The 22,256-nt window shown below is 34.9% G+C and overlaps 2 protein-coding genes across 3 annotated transcripts; both read left to right on the top strand.

Moving 5' to 3' along the window:
* Nucleotides 1-361: 361 nt before the first annotated feature.
* On the top strand, nt 362-4,798 carry LOC117687432 (ras-related protein Rab-13). Its single transcript, XM_034463906.2, has 7 exons — nt 362-964; nt 1,125-1,185; nt 1,283-1,349; nt 1,900-1,977; nt 2,361-2,501; nt 3,807-3,959; nt 4,474-4,798. Exons 1-7 carry the CDS (start codon nt 808-810, stop codon nt 4,531-4,533), a joined length of 717 nt encoding a protein of 238 aa, XP_034319797.2. The 5' UTR covers nt 362-807; the 3' UTR covers nt 4,534-4,798.
* Nucleotides 4,799-7,249: 2,451 nt separating this feature from the next.
* Nucleotides 7,250-22,091, top strand: LOC117687431 (selenocysteine insertion sequence-binding protein 2-like). Of its 2 annotated transcripts, none has more exons than XM_066067842.1 (17): nt 7,250-7,406; nt 8,171-8,307; nt 9,396-9,478; nt 9,822-10,123; nt 10,512-10,704; nt 11,148-11,815; nt 12,148-12,211; nt 13,312-13,628; nt 14,074-14,154; nt 14,262-14,363; nt 14,805-14,875; nt 15,344-15,399; nt 15,898-16,105; nt 16,575-16,680; nt 17,359-17,473; nt 17,911-18,065; nt 18,633-22,091. In XM_066067842.1, the coding sequence occupies exons 1-17, from the start codon at nt 7,398-7,400 to the stop codon at nt 19,704-19,706; spliced, it is 3,741 nt and encodes a 1,246-aa protein (XP_065923914.1). In that variant the 5' UTR covers nt 7,250-7,397; the 3' UTR covers nt 19,707-22,091. The 2 variants fall into 2 exon arrangements, with proteins under 2 accessions (XP_065923914.1, XP_065923907.1); XM_066067835.1 differs by having other exon boundaries at nt 7,286-7,418.
* The last annotated feature ends 165 nt before the right edge of the window (nt 22,092-22,256 follow it).

Genomic DNA, 22,256 nt, shown 5'->3' with positions numbered 1-22,256 from the left:
TGGTGGAGGAATAAAAATTAATTTATGATGTGGAGGAAAAAGCGGATAAAAAGCGAACTTGGACAACCACCTGAATGCTCGGTTTAGTGCCTTTTCAAAATATTAATGCCCTGCGTTATCTGAAATATGAAAAAAAAAATGCGTGTTGACCAATCAAAGAGGTATTATGGAGGTTGCAGAGTTTTATTATGAATAAATAATTAATATTCTATATCGCCGTGTATGAATTTTTTTGTCGATTTGTGTACTTCCTTGAATTTCTCCCTTTCTTCATGAATCACAAAGTGTTTACAAGATATGGGAGACCTTGGGATAAAAAAAAATCAACATAAAATCAAATATCATAAGAAATTAAACAGCTTTCGGAATAATGATTTGATATTCAAATTCTGATGTTCAGTTTATCAAATCAGTATTTGTACAAAGCATTGATGATGTATTCAGGTATAACGGAGGGGTTTTACCAGTCAATAATATATCCTATCTAAATGGATGATTTATATGAACGCAGAAGATTTATCAATTATGGACATGTTTGTGTCATGTCGTTATCTGTATCCCATCAAACTGTCCATGTGACCTGTGCACGTGATAATGATCTATTGAAGTTATTTTTAGATACCGGGTGGCACCCATGTAAAAAAGAAAGGGAGATGATGCACAGAAAAAGTTTATCAGTGAAACAAAAGGATTAAAAGACCGAATTTGATCATATTTGCATATGGTGGTTTATACTGATTTATTTTGTGAGTTTAACACGTAACGGGTGGACGAGTGAGTGATTTTCCATGCATACCTGTGTTATATATGGGTGCTTCAGAGTCGAAACAGGGAGAGGATCATACAGAACAACTGATTCGAAATGTCAAAATTGCCTTAGTTGGTACTTATGGTGTTGGGAAAACGTCGATAATTACAAGATATATCGACCAAAAGTTTAGTTCAGAATATATATACACTAGAGGTAAGTGCATGTTACGTGAAACTTTTTAATGAGAACGAGTAAGGGTTAAATGGACAACCTTGTCGAACTCCTATATGTCCAAATTACAATATACGGAGTTGCAGACGATTTTGAAACGTTTAAAGTAAACCGAACTTTTTTTTCAAATTTCTTGTTACAGGAGGAAACATACGCAAGAAGTCCATAAAAGTCTATGGTAGACAAATTCAAATTGAACTAATGTAGGTCTTCAAAACAAAGCTTTTTCTGAATACAAGTATTATATGTACAGCCTCTCTTGTTTTGTCTTCATAGTATATTGCATGTTTATTTATACAGAGACACGGGTGGACAAGAATATCAAAAGAAACTCGTTCTTGGGTTTTTCACAAAAGCGCAAGTGCATGTATGTTATCAAAGATCAGACGACCTTGTAAACCTTGCAATATATTCACTACCGCTATCACTAACAGTAAACAAAAATTTCATAGAGGCCTACCCCTCAGTCACTCCTTCAAATACATGTATATACATTATCAATTTGTAAACAATTTATAACCTCGAACATTTTTCATGTTCATTCGTTGTACGTGTACCTAATTTTCCTACCGGTATTTCATAGATATAAACGTCGCACTACGGCTGCATTTCTTCATATCAACGTCACACATATTTTGATAACAATAAAAACTGTACTTTAATAACTAGGCAATATTTTTTTTTTATCTATGATAATATTTTCTAACATTGTTTCATAACAAAAGTGCGTACATAATTACAAGTACGAGAAAATAAAATTTTCATTTTCCAATTTGGTATTATCAATCAACTCCTTAATGACCATCATTGCATCAGTTGTGCCCCCTCCACCCACTCCCACCCATCAACCACCATGCAATGCCACCACCCTGATACCGCAGTATATTGATCGATGTTTCTCATTTTTCTATCTACAGGGGGTGGTACTTGTACATGATATCTCCAAGCCAAACAGTTTTAATGAAGTTGAAGATTGGCTGACAGACATCCGACAGGTATATATTAAATCATTGATATTTCTTATTGCAGCGGTGGTGTAGGTTTATTATTTATTTATTTATTTATAGATTTATTTATTTATTTATTTATCATTTATTTACTTATTTATTTCATTTCTTTGTGGAGGTTTTTTTTTTATTTTTTATTTTTTTTTACAAAAACTGCATTTTTAGCAACAAAATTAACAACCATGCTATAGTCAGTCAAGGGACCAATTTAATTACTTGCGTGCCAACTTTTAGCTATGCAAAGAGGGCTTACGGACAGGAAAGGAAACAAAATAACGTGTGCATACTAATAGTGGAGAAAATTTAAGCATATTTGTGCCTCATATCTATTTATTTTTATTACTTATGATGTTTTTTTGTTTTTGTTTTAGCACAGTCTGGGTGACCCCGTGATCATGCTCGTAGGAAACAAGAACGACTTGGATCCGTGCGCCAAATTCGACGATCCGTCCACCATTCCACAGAATCTCAAAGCAGGCCCAGCTCGAGTCCCCTACGAACAGTGTGAAAGGGTAATATATCGGTTACTTAATAGTAATTTTATTTTAATTTGAAAGTCTAAATTAAGATGAAATACTAGCTAGTATGACTGTATTGTATGTGTTTACTAGTACTTAACAACTAGCTGTTCATGTTAAGATACGATTAACATTATATAAATAGTGCCTGTTTGGGAGGGTAACAGTTGAAATTGACACCCCGAGAAAACCATTGTCAACCGACGCGAAGCGGAGGTTGACAATGGTTTTCGAGGGGTGTCAATTTCAACTGTTATCCTCCCAAACAGGCACTATTTATTTTGTTATACTGAATGTCTTTTTTAAAAATTTTAAGAAAATTTTACTGCTTTTATATAGGAATAACGTGAATTCTACAGCGAACCGTACGCGCATAATTTTCGCGCATGTAACATTTTTTAATGTTACCCGTTGCCAAGTGCGTTGCTAACGCTGAGGGTAATAGTAAATATTATTAACTGCGTCTTAACCAATCAGATTTCAGTATTTAACATGAAAGTATAACAATTAAAGAATGATTCCTTATTCCTTAAATACACAGAAACAATCTGGCAGAAATGATCCTAAATACCAAGGTTTATAAAAAAAAAAGCGAATTAAGTTATTCCTTAATTTGATTTCATACATACCAAATTGCAAAATTGTGTTGCATATATAGTTTAAAGACCATTTACACGGACTTGAAAGCATTTAAGAAATAAGGAATCATTTTTTGAGTATTATGAGGTGATAATTTCGGTCGGGGCGTGGTCAAATTCAACAAAACCCGATGGGCTTTATGATAGATTTGACCACGCTCCGACCGAAATTATCACCTCATAATATTCAAAGAATGATTCCTTATAACTTTTATTTATATTATTTCCAATTTGTACACTTTAAAACAACATTATTTTAAAACCACTATTTTTTAAATGTAGCACATGCTATGCATTACTACGCAGCGCAGCCAATGCCGTGTTTCGGTTATGCTATAAGACACGCCTATTTTGTGTTGCTCAGCTTTTTATGAAATTATTGGGTCATAGGCTTCAAAATTGATTCGTAATGTTATCACAGACAAAGACAGTTATATGTTAATGATACTCATTGTGTATCTTTGCTCATGAGGGATTGCCTTCGGTGACATGAACTTTAAAGTTTAAAAACAACTGACTAGAAACTCACGGGTGCGAGTTATTTTGAATCATGGTTAATCTACCATGATATTTATATTTTCCGTAACTCAAGATCCTTATATCTCGTTTCAGGAAAATCAGAATCCATATTTTAAAATTTCACGTCTTTTCTTTTACCCAGAAGACATACGAGCAGGGACTACTTCCGTTTTACGGCGAGGTCAGCGCCAAGACAGGCATGAACATTGAATCCATCATTGAGCTACTCGTCAAAGAAATTCTCCACCAACAAAATAAACTCCTGGGTAGTATCTGGGAGCCAGATCTCATGCAGGTACTATTTACAATGATGTAAATACGTTTATTTTCGAGAGGTTTTAATTTCGCGATTATTTTGGTGAAATGTCGTCAAAATTAAAAACGCCTATTTTGGACTGACAAAGGTAATCTTTTAAACTGAAAGAACTATGGAAGTACGTCAAAATAGTGTTTTAACATTGGAATTACATCTAATTAGAACCATTTTAACAAGACCTTGGACTTTCGGTTAGACGTAGCTATCTATTTCTTTCGTCAAAACAAGTTTTCAAGTTTGACGCGGTTTCAAGCGAAATATACACCGATTGCGTAGTCGTAGCTCAAAAGCCAGACAAATCTTGTTGATTTCACAGAGCAATGGCTGAGTGGCCAGCAATGAAATAGACAGGCCTACGTCACAATGCTGTTTGACACAACTACCCAAAGTCCAAGTTCTTGTTAAAATGGTTCTAATTTCTCTTTTCCATAGCTTTTGAATATAACTAGATTAAATGAGTGTTGAATATATTCGTATTTTTTATTTTCATCAGGAGAGTATCAAGCCCAGCACAAAACCCCATGAAAATCGGTCCCGCTGTATCATATTGTAACAAAAGATCCTGCAGGCCTCTGTTTTAAAGATGATTTCATACGTGAGGATGAAGCAGACGTTATATAATACCGAAATCCAGGCCAAAAGTCAAAACGACGACGTTTGATTGTGTTTATATGACTCAGTAAACTACATGTACTTGTAGTTGGGCTGTGGATATGTATTGATGGTAGTGAGGTTCGCCCCTTTTGATATTTAGTCAACTTCAGTCAGTGTCATCCCTGCAATAAAAAAGTTGATGCATAATCAACACATACACTATGTAAATTAACTAATCAATGTTTATATGTATTGTACAGTAAAACTCGGTTATAGCGAATTCCAATTAAGGGACTGTTGGATTTACATATCACTATATCCGTAATTCGTTTTAACCGTATAACGAATTCGTATTATTTAATGTACTGACATTAAAAATTGATTTTGATAATATTAGCCAAACAGTATGTATATGTATTGAACATGATATGATTAGGTTATAACTCCATACATGAACTTCTACATGCATTCTTTATATGTAAAGTTCGAAATAAATCGATATACAACAAACGGCCTGTCTTAAAATTGTTTTCAAATTATTACGAGACTCGGTGCTTTCTTTGATTTAATTTATATAAATCATATGATAGATAATGATGCACGAGAGGGCCACACAAAAAACAGACAGTCATATAGACGAATAAGTTACCTGTAATGTTCGGATGAATATTAGTTATATCTGTTTGGACAAAATTGTTGTTTGTTCGGAATATTTTTGAATGATGGATTAACTTTTGGCCTTATTTAATCACCACCTATTACTCTTTAGTATTTCGGATCAATTAGTTATAAAATTGATTTTACGGATTTTTTTATTTATTTCATTAAGCCAATAATGTTAAGGGAATAATTCTGCCTGTATTTTAAATCTATATTAAAACATATGTTAAAACAAAGCAATACTATTATTAAAATAAATATGTTAAAAAATCAAATTGGTTTTTTTTTTGTGTAATCTAATTTTTAAAGATAAACAATGTTTAATTGCCTTCATTTCGCAAGAGCCTCTTTATAGCCTCGGTCCCACCAAAAAATGAATGTAATAAGAATTGATTATATTTTTTTCTAGACCTGTCATTGAATAGAATTGAAAATCCATTTGGGAATTGCAACACACACTGCTTTAAAGTGCATCATGAATAGATCGATAACTTTAATTTGTGGATATACGTAGCTATATATAGGGGTATATTTTTAATTATGAGAAATACATGCATGTGTCAACGTTATTTTAAGAGGGCTCTATGGGCGTGTCCATATTTCGACTATAATAATCTCCTTTCGAAGAAGAGATATATATGAGTGTATCAATAGGAAAACATTCAAATTTTAAAGGCTAAAATATTTTGAATTTGTCATTACTTAAATACCATCTAAGTTTATGGCTAAAACTCCCGTTTCTAAATACAGGCACCTGCATGACGTTATAATTTTTTTCTCATAATGAAAATAAAATTCCCTTTACTATTTGTTCTCATGAAGAAAAATACCCTATACCTAATATTAGGTAAATGGTGCCTATTTATTTCATTACTAAAAAAATTATAACGTCGATCAGGTGCCCGTGTTTCTAAATTGTTTAGGTGGATTTAATGGACTTGATGGATTAATATATATTCGATGACCATCAAGCCTCCTTTAAAATATTAGTCACATTAGGCAATAAAACACTGTTATTCTTGTTTGCTTGTTCTATATTAGGTCCCATTGTTAAAGTTAAATATTATGGCTCCGAGGTATGGGGCGCACTATAAAGGGTTTAAATGTGAAAAGAATACACTTATTAAAAGATTTTTTTGTAAACATATAATATCCAACAGGTCCCATGTATATGCAGAGCTGCAGAAGGATTCCTTAAATTTTGTTTTGCCAAAGAAAATTTGCAGTTATTTATTAAAATATATACTGCCGTAACTAATTATAAATTACTAGATTCCAACAATTGTCAAATTGTTTTATGATGTTGAGTATCATAAGAAAATCAGCTTGGTGTCTGATGAGTAATTGCTTCAGATTGATTTGGATTTTATAATAACGAAATTTGGAATACACAATTTGAGAAGCAATATCATATTTCGTGATGAAGTTTTATTTCGGTGTTTATTTTGAATTAGTTACATGCAGTGTTTGCGTAAGCGTATGTCCCAATTTCAAGTCAGGTATCTCCAACAATGAAGAAAGAAAAAAAATCATAAGTATAACTTTTATTGGAAATATATCGATCAACAAAATAAGTCAGAGATCATTAATTCCGAATGAAAGACAAATCATTATGAAATGAACAGAATATTTAATATCATAATTCATATTAATACTTTTGTGCTAAATGAGAACTTAAACAAACCATGCTATTAATAGTGGCTTAATATTTTCTTTATGCTAGCAATGGTGTAAAAATAATCAGCAGAAGAGGGGTTGGGATATTTAAAATATCGAATATTTCAAGTATATCGTACGTTTTAAACTTGCTTATCTTACATTTACGTACAGGCAGGTCATCAAAAACACGTACTCTTTTTGAAAAACTAAACCTGTCTGCATTTTAGTCCAAAAATCGATATATTTTGGCCTGCTTATAGATATTAGATGGATTTAGCAATGCGACAGTCACGATTTCATTGTTTACACGTGGTTTTGTTTACAAGATACGATGTAAACACAGCTGGGATCATCCAATGAAAAATATCGTAAGACTCCAACAGGGGTCACGACCTTTTAGTATTAATACTTCCGGTAATGGCGGCTCACTGATGAAGACGTCGGGTCACAATATAGATTTGTGGAACTAAAGATGTAATGCAGACAGTATAAAGGACCTCCGCTATGGAGCAGGTAATTGACTTTGTGAGTGTCACTTTTCAGTTTAGAAATGATTTGCGATAGTTATAGGATGGTACAAATGACCTATATTTTGGTTGGTTAACTTGGCTGATGGGGATACCCACAGACCCAAACATACATGTACTGAGAAATGACATTTGAGAGTACATAGTGCATTTAATTGTCAGTGACTTTCAATTATGGAAAATTTCATTAAAAATATATTTTGCAAACAATTCATAACAGTCTTAAACAATACAGGGACATGTACATGCTAATTTACATACGAAAATAAATAATCCATGCACTCTGTGTCAATGTCGTTCTAATACGTAGATAAAATACTGTAGACTAATGCAAATTAGAATTTAAAAGTCCAGAGATATTTGCTTTGCAAAGGACATATATGTATGTTATGCTGAAAACTTGTGCAACCTGTTCCAAGAATTCAAATATATAGAAGGTGTCACAGATATTCATATTATAAATCTTTTTAATGTAAAATCTGTTTTCATTCTTGTCAATTTCCATAGGTAAAATATTTCAATGTCAATGAAAAAAGTTTATCAATTTTTTTTTTTATTTGTTTCTCATTGATAGGTATGTGTATTTTTTATAGAAATATATATATATATCAAATGGTGAAAAGAAAATCTGGAGCAGAGTGTGGAAGAACTATAATTGAAAGAAAAGCATCATGACGAAAAATCTGTGTTGTGAATATTAAGCTGGCATTTATTGCATTATAATGTTCAATGTCTTTTTCTGTATTTCAGTCTGTGAGTCACTCCCTATCCCCAGATGCTGCGGTGTTCATCCCTCGTCAATTCCCCGTGGATGGACCCGTACAGGTTCAACAGATTCCGTCTTACATGACAAACTGTTATCCTTTTGTACAGCTGGATGCAGAGAGGTACGATTACTGTAAACCCACTTTTATACGTGGGTAAGAAATTTTTGCTAGGTTCACAAGAGCTTCGTTGTCACAAATATTTCTCAACACAAAACAATTCTCAAAATTAATGTATCTGGTATTATTATATTTATGATTTATATCTAAATCTCGATTGCAAAAATTAGCTGGCAAACTGACCAATTTATCTCCAACAAATTGCGAAATAAGATTGTCGCGAGTAAAAGTTGGTTCACAATAGTTACAGTGTAAAGTACTATTAGGCTTCATTGTGTCTCTCTTCACCATGTTCAGTGAGACAAATATTTGGTGTAGGGATAACGATTTTAGAAAAGTAACCTTAATTTTGTTTTGGATTCACACAACTTTAGCATACATAATTGTTTTCTATTGTAAATATGAAACTTTTTGCATTTCTAGTCCAGAATATGTATATTTGGGGTTTTTTGATTTCTTAATTAATGTATTGATATACCGTATCAAATTAGGAATTTTTTTTTTGTCTTTGTGATAACACTACAAATCGATTTTGTTTTTAATAGTCCAATGCATTTCATCAATAACTATTTCAATATTAATTGCACAATTGCTGAAAATTATATAAATATATTAAGTAATAAGGAATCATTCTTTGAATTATGAGGTGATCAAATACGACCAGGCTTGATGAAATCCATTATAATTTTGATTTGATTTGATCACCCCCCCCCCCCCCCCCCCCCACCATATTTGAATTATTCCTTATTCTTTAAATAAATTATAGATAAAAATTAGCAGCCTTCCAGAAAAATCCAGTTGTATGGTGCTTTTGGATTAAAATTTGACAGAAATCAATATTTTAACTTTGTAATGGAATAACAATCAATAACCCCAGTCAGAAATATCTGGCTTATCAGAAGGTCAATAAAAGTCAACCGTTCATTGGTTTCACTGCCCTCATTTAACTGCAGTGAAGGATCCTAAATCTGTTTTTTCACCTTTCAGTTCTGCCATCAATTTAATCTAAGAAAATTCCAACCAATTGCTTTACTGATGTCAACTAGCATACACTGTACATGTGTATATGTATTTTACTTTATGTTTTTCAGGCAGAAGAATTTGGGTCGACATGGCAGGTTTGCAGCCCCCTTGGTGGGGCCTAATACTCAGAGGTTCCCCAGAGGGTTTCCAGGTTTGTAATTTATACCTGAGTGTTAAAACAATACTAATTTTCAGTTTTCTAGTCAAGTTATGTCTGATTGTATTCATTGGTTTCTCTTAATAAACTATTTTATAGAATATAAAGGAAATATTTTTTCCTCTTCTAAATAAAATTTGTTACTATCATTCAATGTCAGACATCTACTTATTTTTCTGTTTAGGACATTCATGTACCACTTTATTTTTTTCATTATTTAGTTTCTCATGTTTCTTGTAGTATAGAATTTAAAAGCTTTTTAGAATTAGAGACCTCAAAAATCAATAATGCACTGGAAAAGGTCCAAATAACAGTTTTCCAAACCTGTTCTGTCTAGGTCCTGGAAACAGAATGCCAGTACCTCAGAACTTCAACCCCAGTGTACCCCCACCCCTGGAGAACACCTGGGTACTGCCCCCAACATCCGTCCCTCCCCTGAACATGATGAACTTTCCACCGCCCCAAGACGCCCTGTTTAGCCAGGACAAAAACCAAGTGCAGCAGAAAATTTCCCCCAGGGGACCTTCCAAGAAGCAGGGGTGGTCTCCAAGGGAAGAGAGCGCCAAGGATGGGAGTTGGAATTCTGGGAAAAAGGGGAGAAGGAGAGACAGTGGGGGAGAAGAGAAGAAATGGGCTCAGGTATCTATATATAGACAAATACATGTAAAGATGTGAGGTAGCTATATAAGATTGATGGACCAAGTACATGTACTTGTACATTAGCTTACAATGAAAATATCCTGCTGAATGAATTGAATGGAAAAGTTAAAACTGAAGAAGTATAAAATTGTTACACTTTTATGTTAGAATGGAGCTTTATTTCTGACTACAAATTAGAGTAAAATTGAAAGCTTATTTTCCCCATATTTTATACTGGAAGAAAAAAAAATCATGTCATTTTTGCTATCATTAACAGCATCATTCTTTGTTTTAAGCCTTAACTGGTGCATTTCACCCTTATTGAAATACCCACCAAAAATCTATACATGTTAAACTTCAGTCATTACTGTTTACATTTTTTCTTCAGAGAAGTCGAAACAGCTCGGGTAAGAGTAACACTAGTGAGGGACACAGAGAGGAAAGTAAAACCGGGTCACAGAACAGGAGAAAGAAGGGGGTCAAGGTCAAAGATGGGTGGGCGGGGCAGGAGGAGACACCTGTCAATCAACCGTGTACATCCGCCCCTGCTGTCAGCATGACAGACACAGCCATACAGACAGGTGAACTGTTTCATTGTTTATTTACGTACATTTAGTAAATATTTTAGGATTTATTGCCAAAGGCAACATTCTACAATCAAAAAATTTATGCATGTTATTAATTTTGACAGATTTTACAACATCTTGCAAAAATTTTCAACCCTTTAAATTTTCAAAATTTTAGAGATTTAATTATGAATATATATAAATATTTGAATATACTTAATCCACCATTTCTTGGTTTTAATTTTACACTTGAGGTTGTAGATTGCCTTAATATTAAGATGATTAAGAAAAAAAAATTCTTAGTAAACATTGCATATTATATTACAAAGTAATATTAATAAAAAAAAAACTTAAAATAAAGCTAGTAATGATAAAATTAATGAAAATCATTTTGATTTACATACTTTTCAAATTTGTGCTACTTATAGCAGTACATGTAGTTTCTTTTTACATTGTAGAATTTTCTGACAGTTTTGCCAATAAAACACTGGCTCAGTATCCCAGTCCAATATACAACCCCAAACTGAGTAACCATGGTAACAGACAAGTGATTGGCAGCTCTTCTGAGGACTCTGACAGCGGATACCACAGTCCGCTGCATCGTAAAAACCAGGTCACGAGTGGGACACAACCAATGGCAATTAACCCCGCTCTCGTTGACAGCGATACGCAGCATAAAAACGACTACTCCAAACTTGTGGCAGAACATTCTGAAACGGAAAAGTTGCCATCCAATCAGCCTAGTGCAATCAAAGACGCCAAATCATCACAGCAGATATTTTCTTACGCATTTATTGCACAATCAAAACCCGTGATAGAATCTAGTTTGAAATCGGAGGAAAAGCAGGGAGTGGAGGAGGGCAAGAAATCCGAGGAGAAGAAAACGGAGGGCGAGGAGAGCGGAAATGAGGGCAAGCGGAAACGGAAAAGAAACAGGCGGAAAAGAAAGAAGAAAAAAGAGGAGAACTCGGAGGAAGCTGAGACAGTGCCTGAGAGGAGTTCCCAGGGGGTGGAGCTTCACTTTCAGGATGAGGAGGAGTTTCCAGACCTGAGGGTGGGGCTAGACAGAGCAGGGGGGCCAGAGAGACAGCCCTCCTCTATTTCATACAGTAACATAGTGTCCCAGGTAAGCCAGCTATTGTACTGTAAATACTGTAAATACTGTAAACCAACTAGCTATAACTCAATACTGTAAACCAACTTTTATTTAAGATGACTTATTTCACAATTTTGCCGGACATGTACTGATTCACAGCAACTAATTTTAGTGATTAAGTCTTATTACAACCATGTTTTTTATTACACCCATATGGCAAGAACTGCTCGTGGCGTGAAATGTTAACTACAACGAGACCACTATGAATCTTGCAAAAATTTCTGCAGTAGAAAATATATAAAAAATTTTCTTCTAAAAACTATAAATGCTGTCGTGAAAGATTTTTTTTGACATTTTTGCAGCCAAAGACAGCTAATCAAAGTGGACAGTGGAGACAGAGCGGGCCCACATCAAGTCCGGAACCAGGTGAAGTACTACATGTACTGTAAAACACGGTTATAGCGAACACGCCTATAATGAACTGACACTTACAGCGAAGTGATTCTCATTCCCCATGACTGTATTTCATGTTGTTAACTTGACAGATATAACGAATTACGCTTATAAGGAAGTAAAATTGCCCGTCCCTGGGACTTCGTTATAAGCGTGTTTTACTGTACATTGTTTTGAACCTATTTTATTGTAGAAATCAAAAGACTTTCAATGTGCAAATTCTTTTCTTTTCATACAACAATACTGTAGATTCCTAATTAACCGCGAGGAATTAATTTCCGCGTAAAAATTGCGAGAAGCACCCTTCGCGGATGTTTAAAATCTTGCTATTATTTTCTAAGAGTTGAAAACTATAAGAAATAAGGATGGGAATTCCGTGTTCACGATTTTATATGCTCGCGATTTGATTCAAAACTGTGAGATCGCGGAATTAAGTACTCGCATAATATAAGGAATTGACAGTACTGTAAATTCCTTACATTATGTGAGTACTTAATTCTGTGGTCCTGCTGTTTTTATATCAAATCACAGAAATATTAAATGGTGAATGTGGAACTTTTACTATTATTTCTTATAGTTCTCAACTCTCAGTAAATAGTGGCAAGAATTTAAAAATCCACAAAGGATGCTTCTCGAGATTTTGCACGGATATTAATTCCGCATGTTTCATTAGGAATCTAAAGTACTGTAAACCGGTGTATATTCCCGATAATTTACCAGGGAATAAAAATTTGTTTACAGTAAGTCATATTCTTGCATGCCCAGGTGCTAATCACCTCTTAGATTTTGGCACTTATTACATTAGTGTACAAGAAAACACATATTGTAGTGAACAGATGCACCTTTAGGATGTGCTCTGGGAGTATAATATTTATGAAATATAAAAAAAAAAAAAGCTTTATCCATGAGATGAATGACCATGAGAGTTTTATTGAGGCGTATTTGTTGTACTTAAGAAAAAAAACTATGAATACATTGTAAATCTTAATTTTTGATGAAGATGTTTTCATATGCCTACTAACTAAACAATTCCAACTCGCCAAAATGACCCTTCATGTCACTTGCTCTTGCAGATCCTGCTGGGGACCACGCTTTGGTGCGGAACTCTCGACGTCGCAAAAAGAAGTTGGAGTTGGTGCAACAGGCAGCGGAGGAAGAACTCGCCGAGATCAATCTCGAGCAACAGATGTTGCAAGAACTCAATCTCAAGACAAGGTCACGGGGTCAGCCAGCCCCGGCTCGCCCAAGCCCAGTCATCCAGCCAAGGGCAGGCCCGGGCAAGACAGTCAGCCCACAGCCGGGAATCCTCAAAGTTCCTGCCCAGAATCAGTCGACCAAAAAGAAATCCGGGATCTCATTAGATCTCAGTGCCATGATTGATGCATTAGAGGTAAGATATATATACATTTAATAGGGAACCCATGTTGATGAAATCTTAATACATTTTTTTGGAAAATACCTTGCTTTTTTTAAAATTTTGTTTATACATGTAGGGGCATTTTTTCACAATTAGAAATGTTTTTCTAAGAACTAATGTATAAATGTACTATTGTCATGAAGATAGTGAATATTTTCTGGTACCGTAAATAAATACTTTTTTTTGTGCTGTTTGAGAGCAATTGCTGCCATGAAGAAATTCCAACATTTACATTGTCAGTAATTTCTTAGATCATTATTCAATGCTTCAATAACTTCACTGTTCTATAAATTCCTCATAATCATAACATGCACTAAATGATTCTTTTCTCTCCTTTAATACACAGTATATGTAATTTTGGCTGGTGACTGGCTAAGGGGAAACATTTATGACCATGTAATCTAAATTTATTTTTCAGAAAAAGAAACCAGAGGTCAACAAACCGCCTGTCGAGCAAAAGGTCGTCAAAAAGTCAGAGGTCAAGGCCAAAGAAAACAAGGTAACACCAACATGCTAACAATGTTTGATATCATTCTTCAATAAAGGTCTGAAATCTGCTTTAGAATTATAAACAGTTTCTGAACTGTGTTTTTTGTTTGCTTTCAGAAGCCAGGATTGGGTCATAACATGCTGGACTCCTCAGCCCCACTGAAGAGAGGCAAAGAGAGGGAGAACCCCAAACCAAAGAAACCCAGCTCCCTCAAAAAAGTGAGACCCCACTCCCCCTTCATTGAATGTTATGTAATTGAAACAAAAAAAAAGTCAAAACTTACTAAAAAAAAGTGATGTCCCCTTCATGGACGAACATAAAAAAAAAGCCCAAACTCAAAACTTACAAAAAAAAATCTAAGATTCCCTTTAATTTGTTGGCAGTTATACTAGTATATCAAAATGCAAAACTCAATGCTCCCTTAAAGTAAGGTCCCTCTTATAGAAAGGGATATTTAAATTAAAAAAAATACAATTTAAAAACTTGGAGCTATTTCAAAAATGGAATGTTCCCTTTATAAACTCCAATTTAACTCAGTGCTTTTATAGTGTGTTGGGTTGATTTTAGTCAAGTAACCTTTGTTCTGTATTTTGATATGTAATTTTGCATAGATTTTTTGTTTAAATTTTGTTTAATATTTGATTTATTCATGTTTTTAGGTCATCTTGAAAGAAAGAGAGGAGAAGAAGAAAATGAGGCTTCTAGATGATGCCGAATCTGCCAACAATGGGTGTGTTTACTATTCATTCCTATTTTATATAATTATGTTGTTTGTTGAAACTTGCCAATTTAACAAAATTGAAATAAAGTATATCTGTAATTTTATTTTAACCAATATTAAATTGTTAATGAAATTATTAGGTTGCACACACTAATTGACAATTTTTTAATAATGAATACACAAAGAACTGTAAAATTAGATTATCATCCTTAAAAAAAATCTGGCCATTATACTGTTGTACACTAAGATTATGTTCTATTGTGACTAAAAGTTTTGATCACGAAACTCTCTCTGTGAAAGCTGCTCTGCAGGCTATCTGACCATTACATCACTATCTTGCATACTATCAAAAAATTGAAATTCATAAGAAAATGATCATGTGATAAGTGGTTGCCATAGAGATGAGAAAGTTGTACTGTTGATTGGAAGTACTGGTACATGAACAGTATATATTAATGGGTTTGTTGTTGCTTTCAGTGTGTCTCTTGGTATTGGAGTGGTCTCAGGGAATGAGAGTGACCTGTCTCAAGATGGTAAGATTATAGATCAACAATACATGTATACATTTCCATAGGATTAATGTTAATTTAGTATCTGATCATAGAGCTCTTTCCCATAATTTTTGATCAGCAGTGAGGGACTTCTGGAATAAAAGCATAAATATCTCTCTCTTTCTAGTCAAAATCTTGTTCTACTGAAACAAGTTTATTCAGAAAAATACTGAATATGAAAGTAAGGTGATAATCTCCATTTTGGAAAGAGTAATATGTAAATCAAACATTTTTTTCCCCGTCAAAATGCATCTGTTCTGAAAGACTCTGAAAATTACAGTAAAAAGAGGGAATTTCCCTATTTTGAAAAGGTTGTACATGAAGCATTGGAGCTTTTTTTCCTTCAGCTGTTGAATTAATTTTTTTTTAATTTGACGTTCACATTTAAAATGGTATTATAGCATTCAGCTCTAATTTATCTAGATAGTTAAGTCACGTCCATGTTTTTTGTCTAGCTAGTCAAGTCAAAGTTTTTTATAGCTTTCAGCTCCAAAGGGTCAGTGGTGGACTACATAGGGACAGGGACTCCAGCCAGCAACGACCTCTCCCCCATCAGTCAGACCTCACCCATCAGCATGAGCCCTCTGTCCCCAGGGGTTAGCCCCCAGAGCTCAGAGGTCAACAGCCCCATCGCTGGAACCATCGGCAAAGAGGTGCGGATGAAGATCCACAGTAGGCGATTCAGAGAGTAAGGGCTTAGAATAACTTGTTCAACTTTGAGGGTCGGATATTGCTGAGTTTTTTGGGGGTTTGAAAATTTGCCCATTCTTCACCCTGACACAAAACCTACATTGAATCTAATGAATACAAATATGGAGCTGATTGTTTGAAAAAAAAATTTGATGATGTGGATTTTTGTTCTGGATAATTTTACCATGAGTTAGCAATATCCCCCCCCCCCCCCAGTTTTAAGGGCAACTGTTATTCTTCCTTTGTATGTTATGCTCAAGTAATGCTTTCTTTTGTAAGATCTTATTTAAAGTACATGTGGTTGTGTATTAATTACGAGAAATATTTCTCAAAAGTCGTGAGGCCTGAAATTGGTGTCTCGGGTTGATACGGGATGTGATATGTATTATTCACTATATACCGGTACATATATTGGTATAAATATAATATATATACCGGTATATACTTATTAAGGTGAATCATTACAGGTACTGTAACCAGGTGTTAAACAAGGACATAGACAGCTGCTGTACCCGACTGTTACAGGACCTGGTCAGGTTCCAGGACAGGATGTACCATAAAGATCCTGTAAAGGTGAGAGGCTCACAATACACACACATGCCATACTCTACACACATGTACCATAAAGACCCAGTAAAGATGGGGGGGGGGGAGCTCAAAATGCTTAATAAAAACACATGCCATCCACAACTCATGCATTACAGTGACCATACATCATAAAGACCCAGTAAAGGTGAGGGGGTCAAAATACACATACACTACAATGTGCATACATCGTAAGGACCTTGTAAAGAAGAGAGGCTCAAAATAAACACACACACATGCCATACATTACACACTTATACATCGTAAGGACCATGTAAAGGTGAGAGGCTCAAAATAAACACACACACATGCCATACATTACACACTTGTATGCTAAGAACCCAGTTAAGGTGAGAGGCTCACAATAAACATACTCACACTTGCGCCATAAGGACCCAATATAGGTGAGCAGCTATAAATGTGCACAGAAACACAATGCCATACATTTATTTAGCAAAAAGACTACAAATGGTGGGGGAAGCAATATTGTAACTGTTGATTTCAATGACTAAATGATTCGACATTAAGATAAGAAGGCCTATATTAAACTGCTGTTTGAGACAAACTACCCCGAGTTAAAATGGTTTTATTTCATTGATAGAGTAAATTACGGTATGCATTTTTTTTTTTAGAGAAATGATTTTAATTTGATAATTTTGTTGACAGGCAAAAACTAAGAGAAGGATTGTTCTTGGACTAAGGGAGGTAACCAAACACCTGAAACTGAAGAAACTTAAGCTGGTGATTATCTCCCCTAATCTGGAGAAAATCCAGTCCAAAGGTATGGATAAATCTATCATTAAAAAATGAAAACTGCATTTAATTTAAAAGAATTCAAAGGATTAATCACATGTATTTGAGCCTGTGTAAGTGAAGGACTCAAATTTTATTTTTGACAAACATTTAAATTCTTAAGATTTTTCAGTTTATAATGTGGTATTTTTACAGTAAAGCAGTTTCAATGCTCAGTCTTCTGTTAGCATTATATTGCTTAAATTCCAAAAAACAGTCAGATTTTCAAGAAATTTTTCTTGCTAAGATTTTAATATGTCTTAGAATGTGTTGTTCAAATAGTCAATAGGTTCAAAAAACATTTACACACTGAAACTATAATTATCAGATTCATTTTTGTTTTCCAGTCTCTGTATGTGAGAGACTTTGAGATACATGTAACTGGGGGAAGTGTAGTAAAAGAAATGTGTTTGTTTTCATTCACAGGTGGCTTAGATGATGCCCTCAACAACATTTTGAATTTGTGTAACGAGCAGAACGTTCCCTTCGTGTTTGCCCTGGGACGCCGAGCCCTCGGCCGGGCTTGTGCTAAACTGGTCCCCGTTAGCGTTGTGGGAATATTTAATTACAGTGGAACAGAGGCAAGTATATTTTGATTGAAGTTTTTAAGCAGATATGACTTATAACCTGTGTAACCATTTTTATTTTTATAAGTCTGAGAAGTCAGCATCACTTGATAGTGATATTCAGGTACAAAGGGAATACATCTTTATTGGGACAACTTTGTGAACAAATAGAAAATAATTTTCTTTGGTAGCAGTTCATAAGAATATGGTGCTATCTGAAAAATTCTGTTCTGTTTGTTATACTTCTCAAATAAAATCAGGGCTGCAATAATTTGATTAATACATGATTGAGCAATATAGTATTATATGTACCTTCTGCAGAATACTATTCTGTTTATAAAAATTAATCCTGCAGGCAGTAGTAATTCTCAATCAAATCAATCTGCCCTAATTTATAATATTTGTACTTATGATAGCATATCTTAATACATGTGTTTGTACTTCTAGTAGAATTTTTTAGGAATGTGGTTTATATGTGGGTAACACAAAGCCTTCTGCAGAATTCTATTCTGTTATTTATACATGTAGCTGTCACGTCAAATCAATGCTGCTATATTTTGAATATGTATTTCTGTGTTGTAGGAGAATTTCCACAGCCTGATGGAGCTAACAGAGCAGGCGCGACAGGCCTACAAGGAGATGGTTGGGGTGATAGAGAGGGAGATCCGCGACTACCCCACCCTAGGGGCGGCCGCTGCTGTCCCCCACATCTACGCCCACATGGGTCACTCCAGGACACCCTCGGGGGCAAGTGTCCTCAGCTTTACCAGCAGTCTGCTCTCTGAGCCCATATCTGAGAATTATCCACATTCTGAGCCTGAGACGGATGCTGCAGGGTATGAGATTCCAAGGAAGAAGAAAGTGGACCCTCCGCCCCAAATAAGTCGGGGGTCGATTCAGGCGGCTTACGAGTCACAGATGCGGCTTATATATCCACAGTTGGATGTGGATGATGGTAATGAGGCCGACACTGAGGAAGGGGTCACTACTAAAAGTCATCACCATGACGACGGATCCTCAGATAGTGAGCCTTCATCAGAGGAGAACACAATGAAGGCCCTGCCTCACATAGACTCTATACACAGTAGTACGTATGATCTCAGTACCGAGATACTGTCTCAGAACTCGGGGCGAACCGTGGACAACTGTGACGCCATTTCTACACACTCGTCTCGCACACTTGGAGACGGAAGTTCCACCCTGCTGGCTGACCCAGGTGAAAGGTCAAAGCATGGGACTCCAAAAAGTACGGAAAGTCCCAGTAATACGCTACAGCGCGGGAAAGTGATCGATTCGGAAAGAATTCAGAACTGGGTGGATCAGACCAAGTCTCGGTTGGAAGATCTCCAATATCTCCAGGAGAACTCGGATTCATCCGAAGAAGAGGACAGTAGTGAGGAGGACACAGTTGATGAACTCAATCTGTCATCCGGGATCGACAGAACGAACGGTGATAACAAACAGCAAGGGGGAAGTGACCTCAACCCGAGGGTTGTGACGGATAAACCTCACGGTGATATCAACAAGAGTGTAGGGGGAGGGAGCGATGTCCCACAGAGACCCGGTGACAGTGGGGTGGAGGTGACGGTCAGTGGCCCAGAGACCGAGAACCTGGGGGGTCAGGAGCAGGGGCAGGTAACTGTGACCCAGTCTTGACCTCTCCTGAGCCCAGTCAGTGATACAGCATGACTAGCTTCTTTTAAATAGGCCATAGAAATGCAAGCAATTCTGGGGTATACATGTATGTGAATTTTTTGCCATTTTCTGCTCTCATTTTTTAAATAGGAGATTTAAAAAATCCTATTTTTCAAATCATATTACGTAGTAAATACCACATTAAGATGTAAAGACACAAGCCACCAAGCCGTATAAAAACTGCAGCAGCTCTCAGATTTAGAGTATATTGTTTCGTGAACTCATTTTCTGATAATTTTACTGTGCAATTATTTAGGTTAATTTCAGGGCTCACAATCTGCAATACACAATTTCAAAGTTATTTCACTTATTGACAGAACCTCCACAGGTGATTCTTGTACGCTTTGAGTTGTATTTAATTAACATATGCCATTCTCATGCTTAAAAAATATTCATATGAACTACAAGTGTTTTATTTTTATTCTGCGGGGCTTAGGTTAGTTTCATTATCATATCTCCACAATCGCTACATAGAACTGCAGGTTTCATTTCTTTGAGGCTGTGTTATCCTAGTCATTTTTCTTGTGCCACCATTATTTAGATTTCTGCAGGTCCTGGAGTAAATTAAAAAAAAAACTCCCCACTATAATCTCTAATCTGTCAATCATATCATACAAAACACTCACTCCTTAACAATCTGTCAATCATTCAAATCATATCATCCCAGCTGATGTAAAAAGTGCCTATTCCCCCCCCCCCCCCCCCCCCCCCCCATCCAGCCTAACGTTATTCTTTGCTGTATAGCTTTTTTTCCATTTTGACATTTTCCGTTCATGTCAATAAACTGTATTTATTGTTGTCAATCATTCCTCATCGCTGTATTAATTGTTTTAATATCACTGTCTTCAACTTTTTGTCTAGAATAATATAATAGTTATTGATAGTATTGTTTTGTATAATAAGTTGTGTATAATTTTTTAGTTGAATGAATGCCATAAACTGTTCCTTTAGACTTTGTATATCTTTTTGGGGGAAAATTTCTCCAATATATACCCGGTACATTCTCATCAGTACAATCTGTATCTTCTGACGCATTTGATAAAATCATATTTGCACTAGAAGTTTAACCCTCATGGTTTTGTATGTATCCTGTGTCAATGTTTTGAATAATTTTTTGTTTCAATGAACTGAGTACATATGTTTATAAAAAAAAAATTTGGGGGTAAAATTTAATATACATGTATGTATAATGTTGAATGCTGAAAATAATCAAATACTGTAAATTCCTTATATTACGCGAGTACTTAATATCGTGATCCCGCTGTTTTGTATCAAATCGCGAGATTATAAAATCGCGAACGCAGATCTTTTTTCCTTATTTCTTATTGTTCTCAACTCTCAAAAAATAATGGCGAGATTTTAAAATCCGCAAAGGATGTTGCGTCGCGATTTTACGCGGTTATTAATTCCTCGCGTTTAATAAGGAATCTACAGTAATCAAGATTTTTTTTCCTGCTTAGAAAGGTTTCTAACTATTCCATCTATGATATTTGGCTTGGGGTTTTATTCTAGGATAATTTTTCTTTTGTTTGTGTGTGTGTGTTTACTGTGAACCAACTTCTATATTTGCAGTGTCTTTATTTCACAATTTACCAGCTGTGAACTTTTCACGACGAAGCCTATACATGTAGGAAAAAAAAAGGGAGACAATTATGACACATTTGCTGCTGCTGCAAAAAAAGGAAAAAAAAAATTGCAACGACAGTTGTAGCGATCTTTTCAGATTTTTCATGCACACAAATGAAAGTTGGTTGACAGTAGTTCCGGCAATCAGTTTTTTGTTGTTATCCATATTTATGTGAATATCACCTCTCCTGTTTTTAACTGCCGCCACGTTGTTTTGATGCAGGTTGTTTAAGTGCTGATAAGTTTATCACTTCCATTTTTTTCCATCAACCATTTTCTTGATCGATTTCCATGATTTGTATAATTATTATATTTGTATATACATAAACTTGGTCATAATTCAGTTTGTATCATCATTTTTAAACGTAATTTTTTTTCCCCGTTTTACTTGTACCGGGATGTTATAATGATTTGTATAGGACAGTGAAAGATTGGGGTCCAGTTTAAATTAATGAATACTAATGACTACAATTATATCTACATGTATATGTCGATATAGTATTTGTGGGAAGTTGTTCAGTAAACTGGAGTCAAGAACTGATTGCATGTGTATGGTACAATATAGAGTGATAAACTTGTATTTGATCCCAGTGCAGAATATGTTTTGCATTTTTTGAAAACACACAATGTAATATGATATCAAATGTATTATGTTTCGTACATTGCATGTTAATTTTCACTTCTATTTGGGGTTTTTTTTATCATCTTCGAGTTTTTTTGTTTTTTTGAAAAAAAAAATTGGCAAATTTTATTTTTAAGTTCATATTTTATTTCAGTTTGAGGCATTTGATTTTTCAAGAAATTGTAAATAATTGCTGTAAATACATACTTTTTTTTTGAATTTATAAAAATGGTAGCAGCTGCATTCATTCCCGCTCTATAAAG

This window comes from Magallana gigas, chromosome 1 (assembly GCF_963853765.1).
Source record: "Magallana gigas chromosome 1, xbMagGiga1.1, whole genome shotgun sequence".
NCBI lineage: Eukaryota > Metazoa > Mollusca > Bivalvia > Ostreida > Ostreidae > Magallana > Magallana gigas.
Note: the sequence above shows the minus strand (reverse complement) of the source record. Positions and strands in the feature narration are given on the sequence as shown.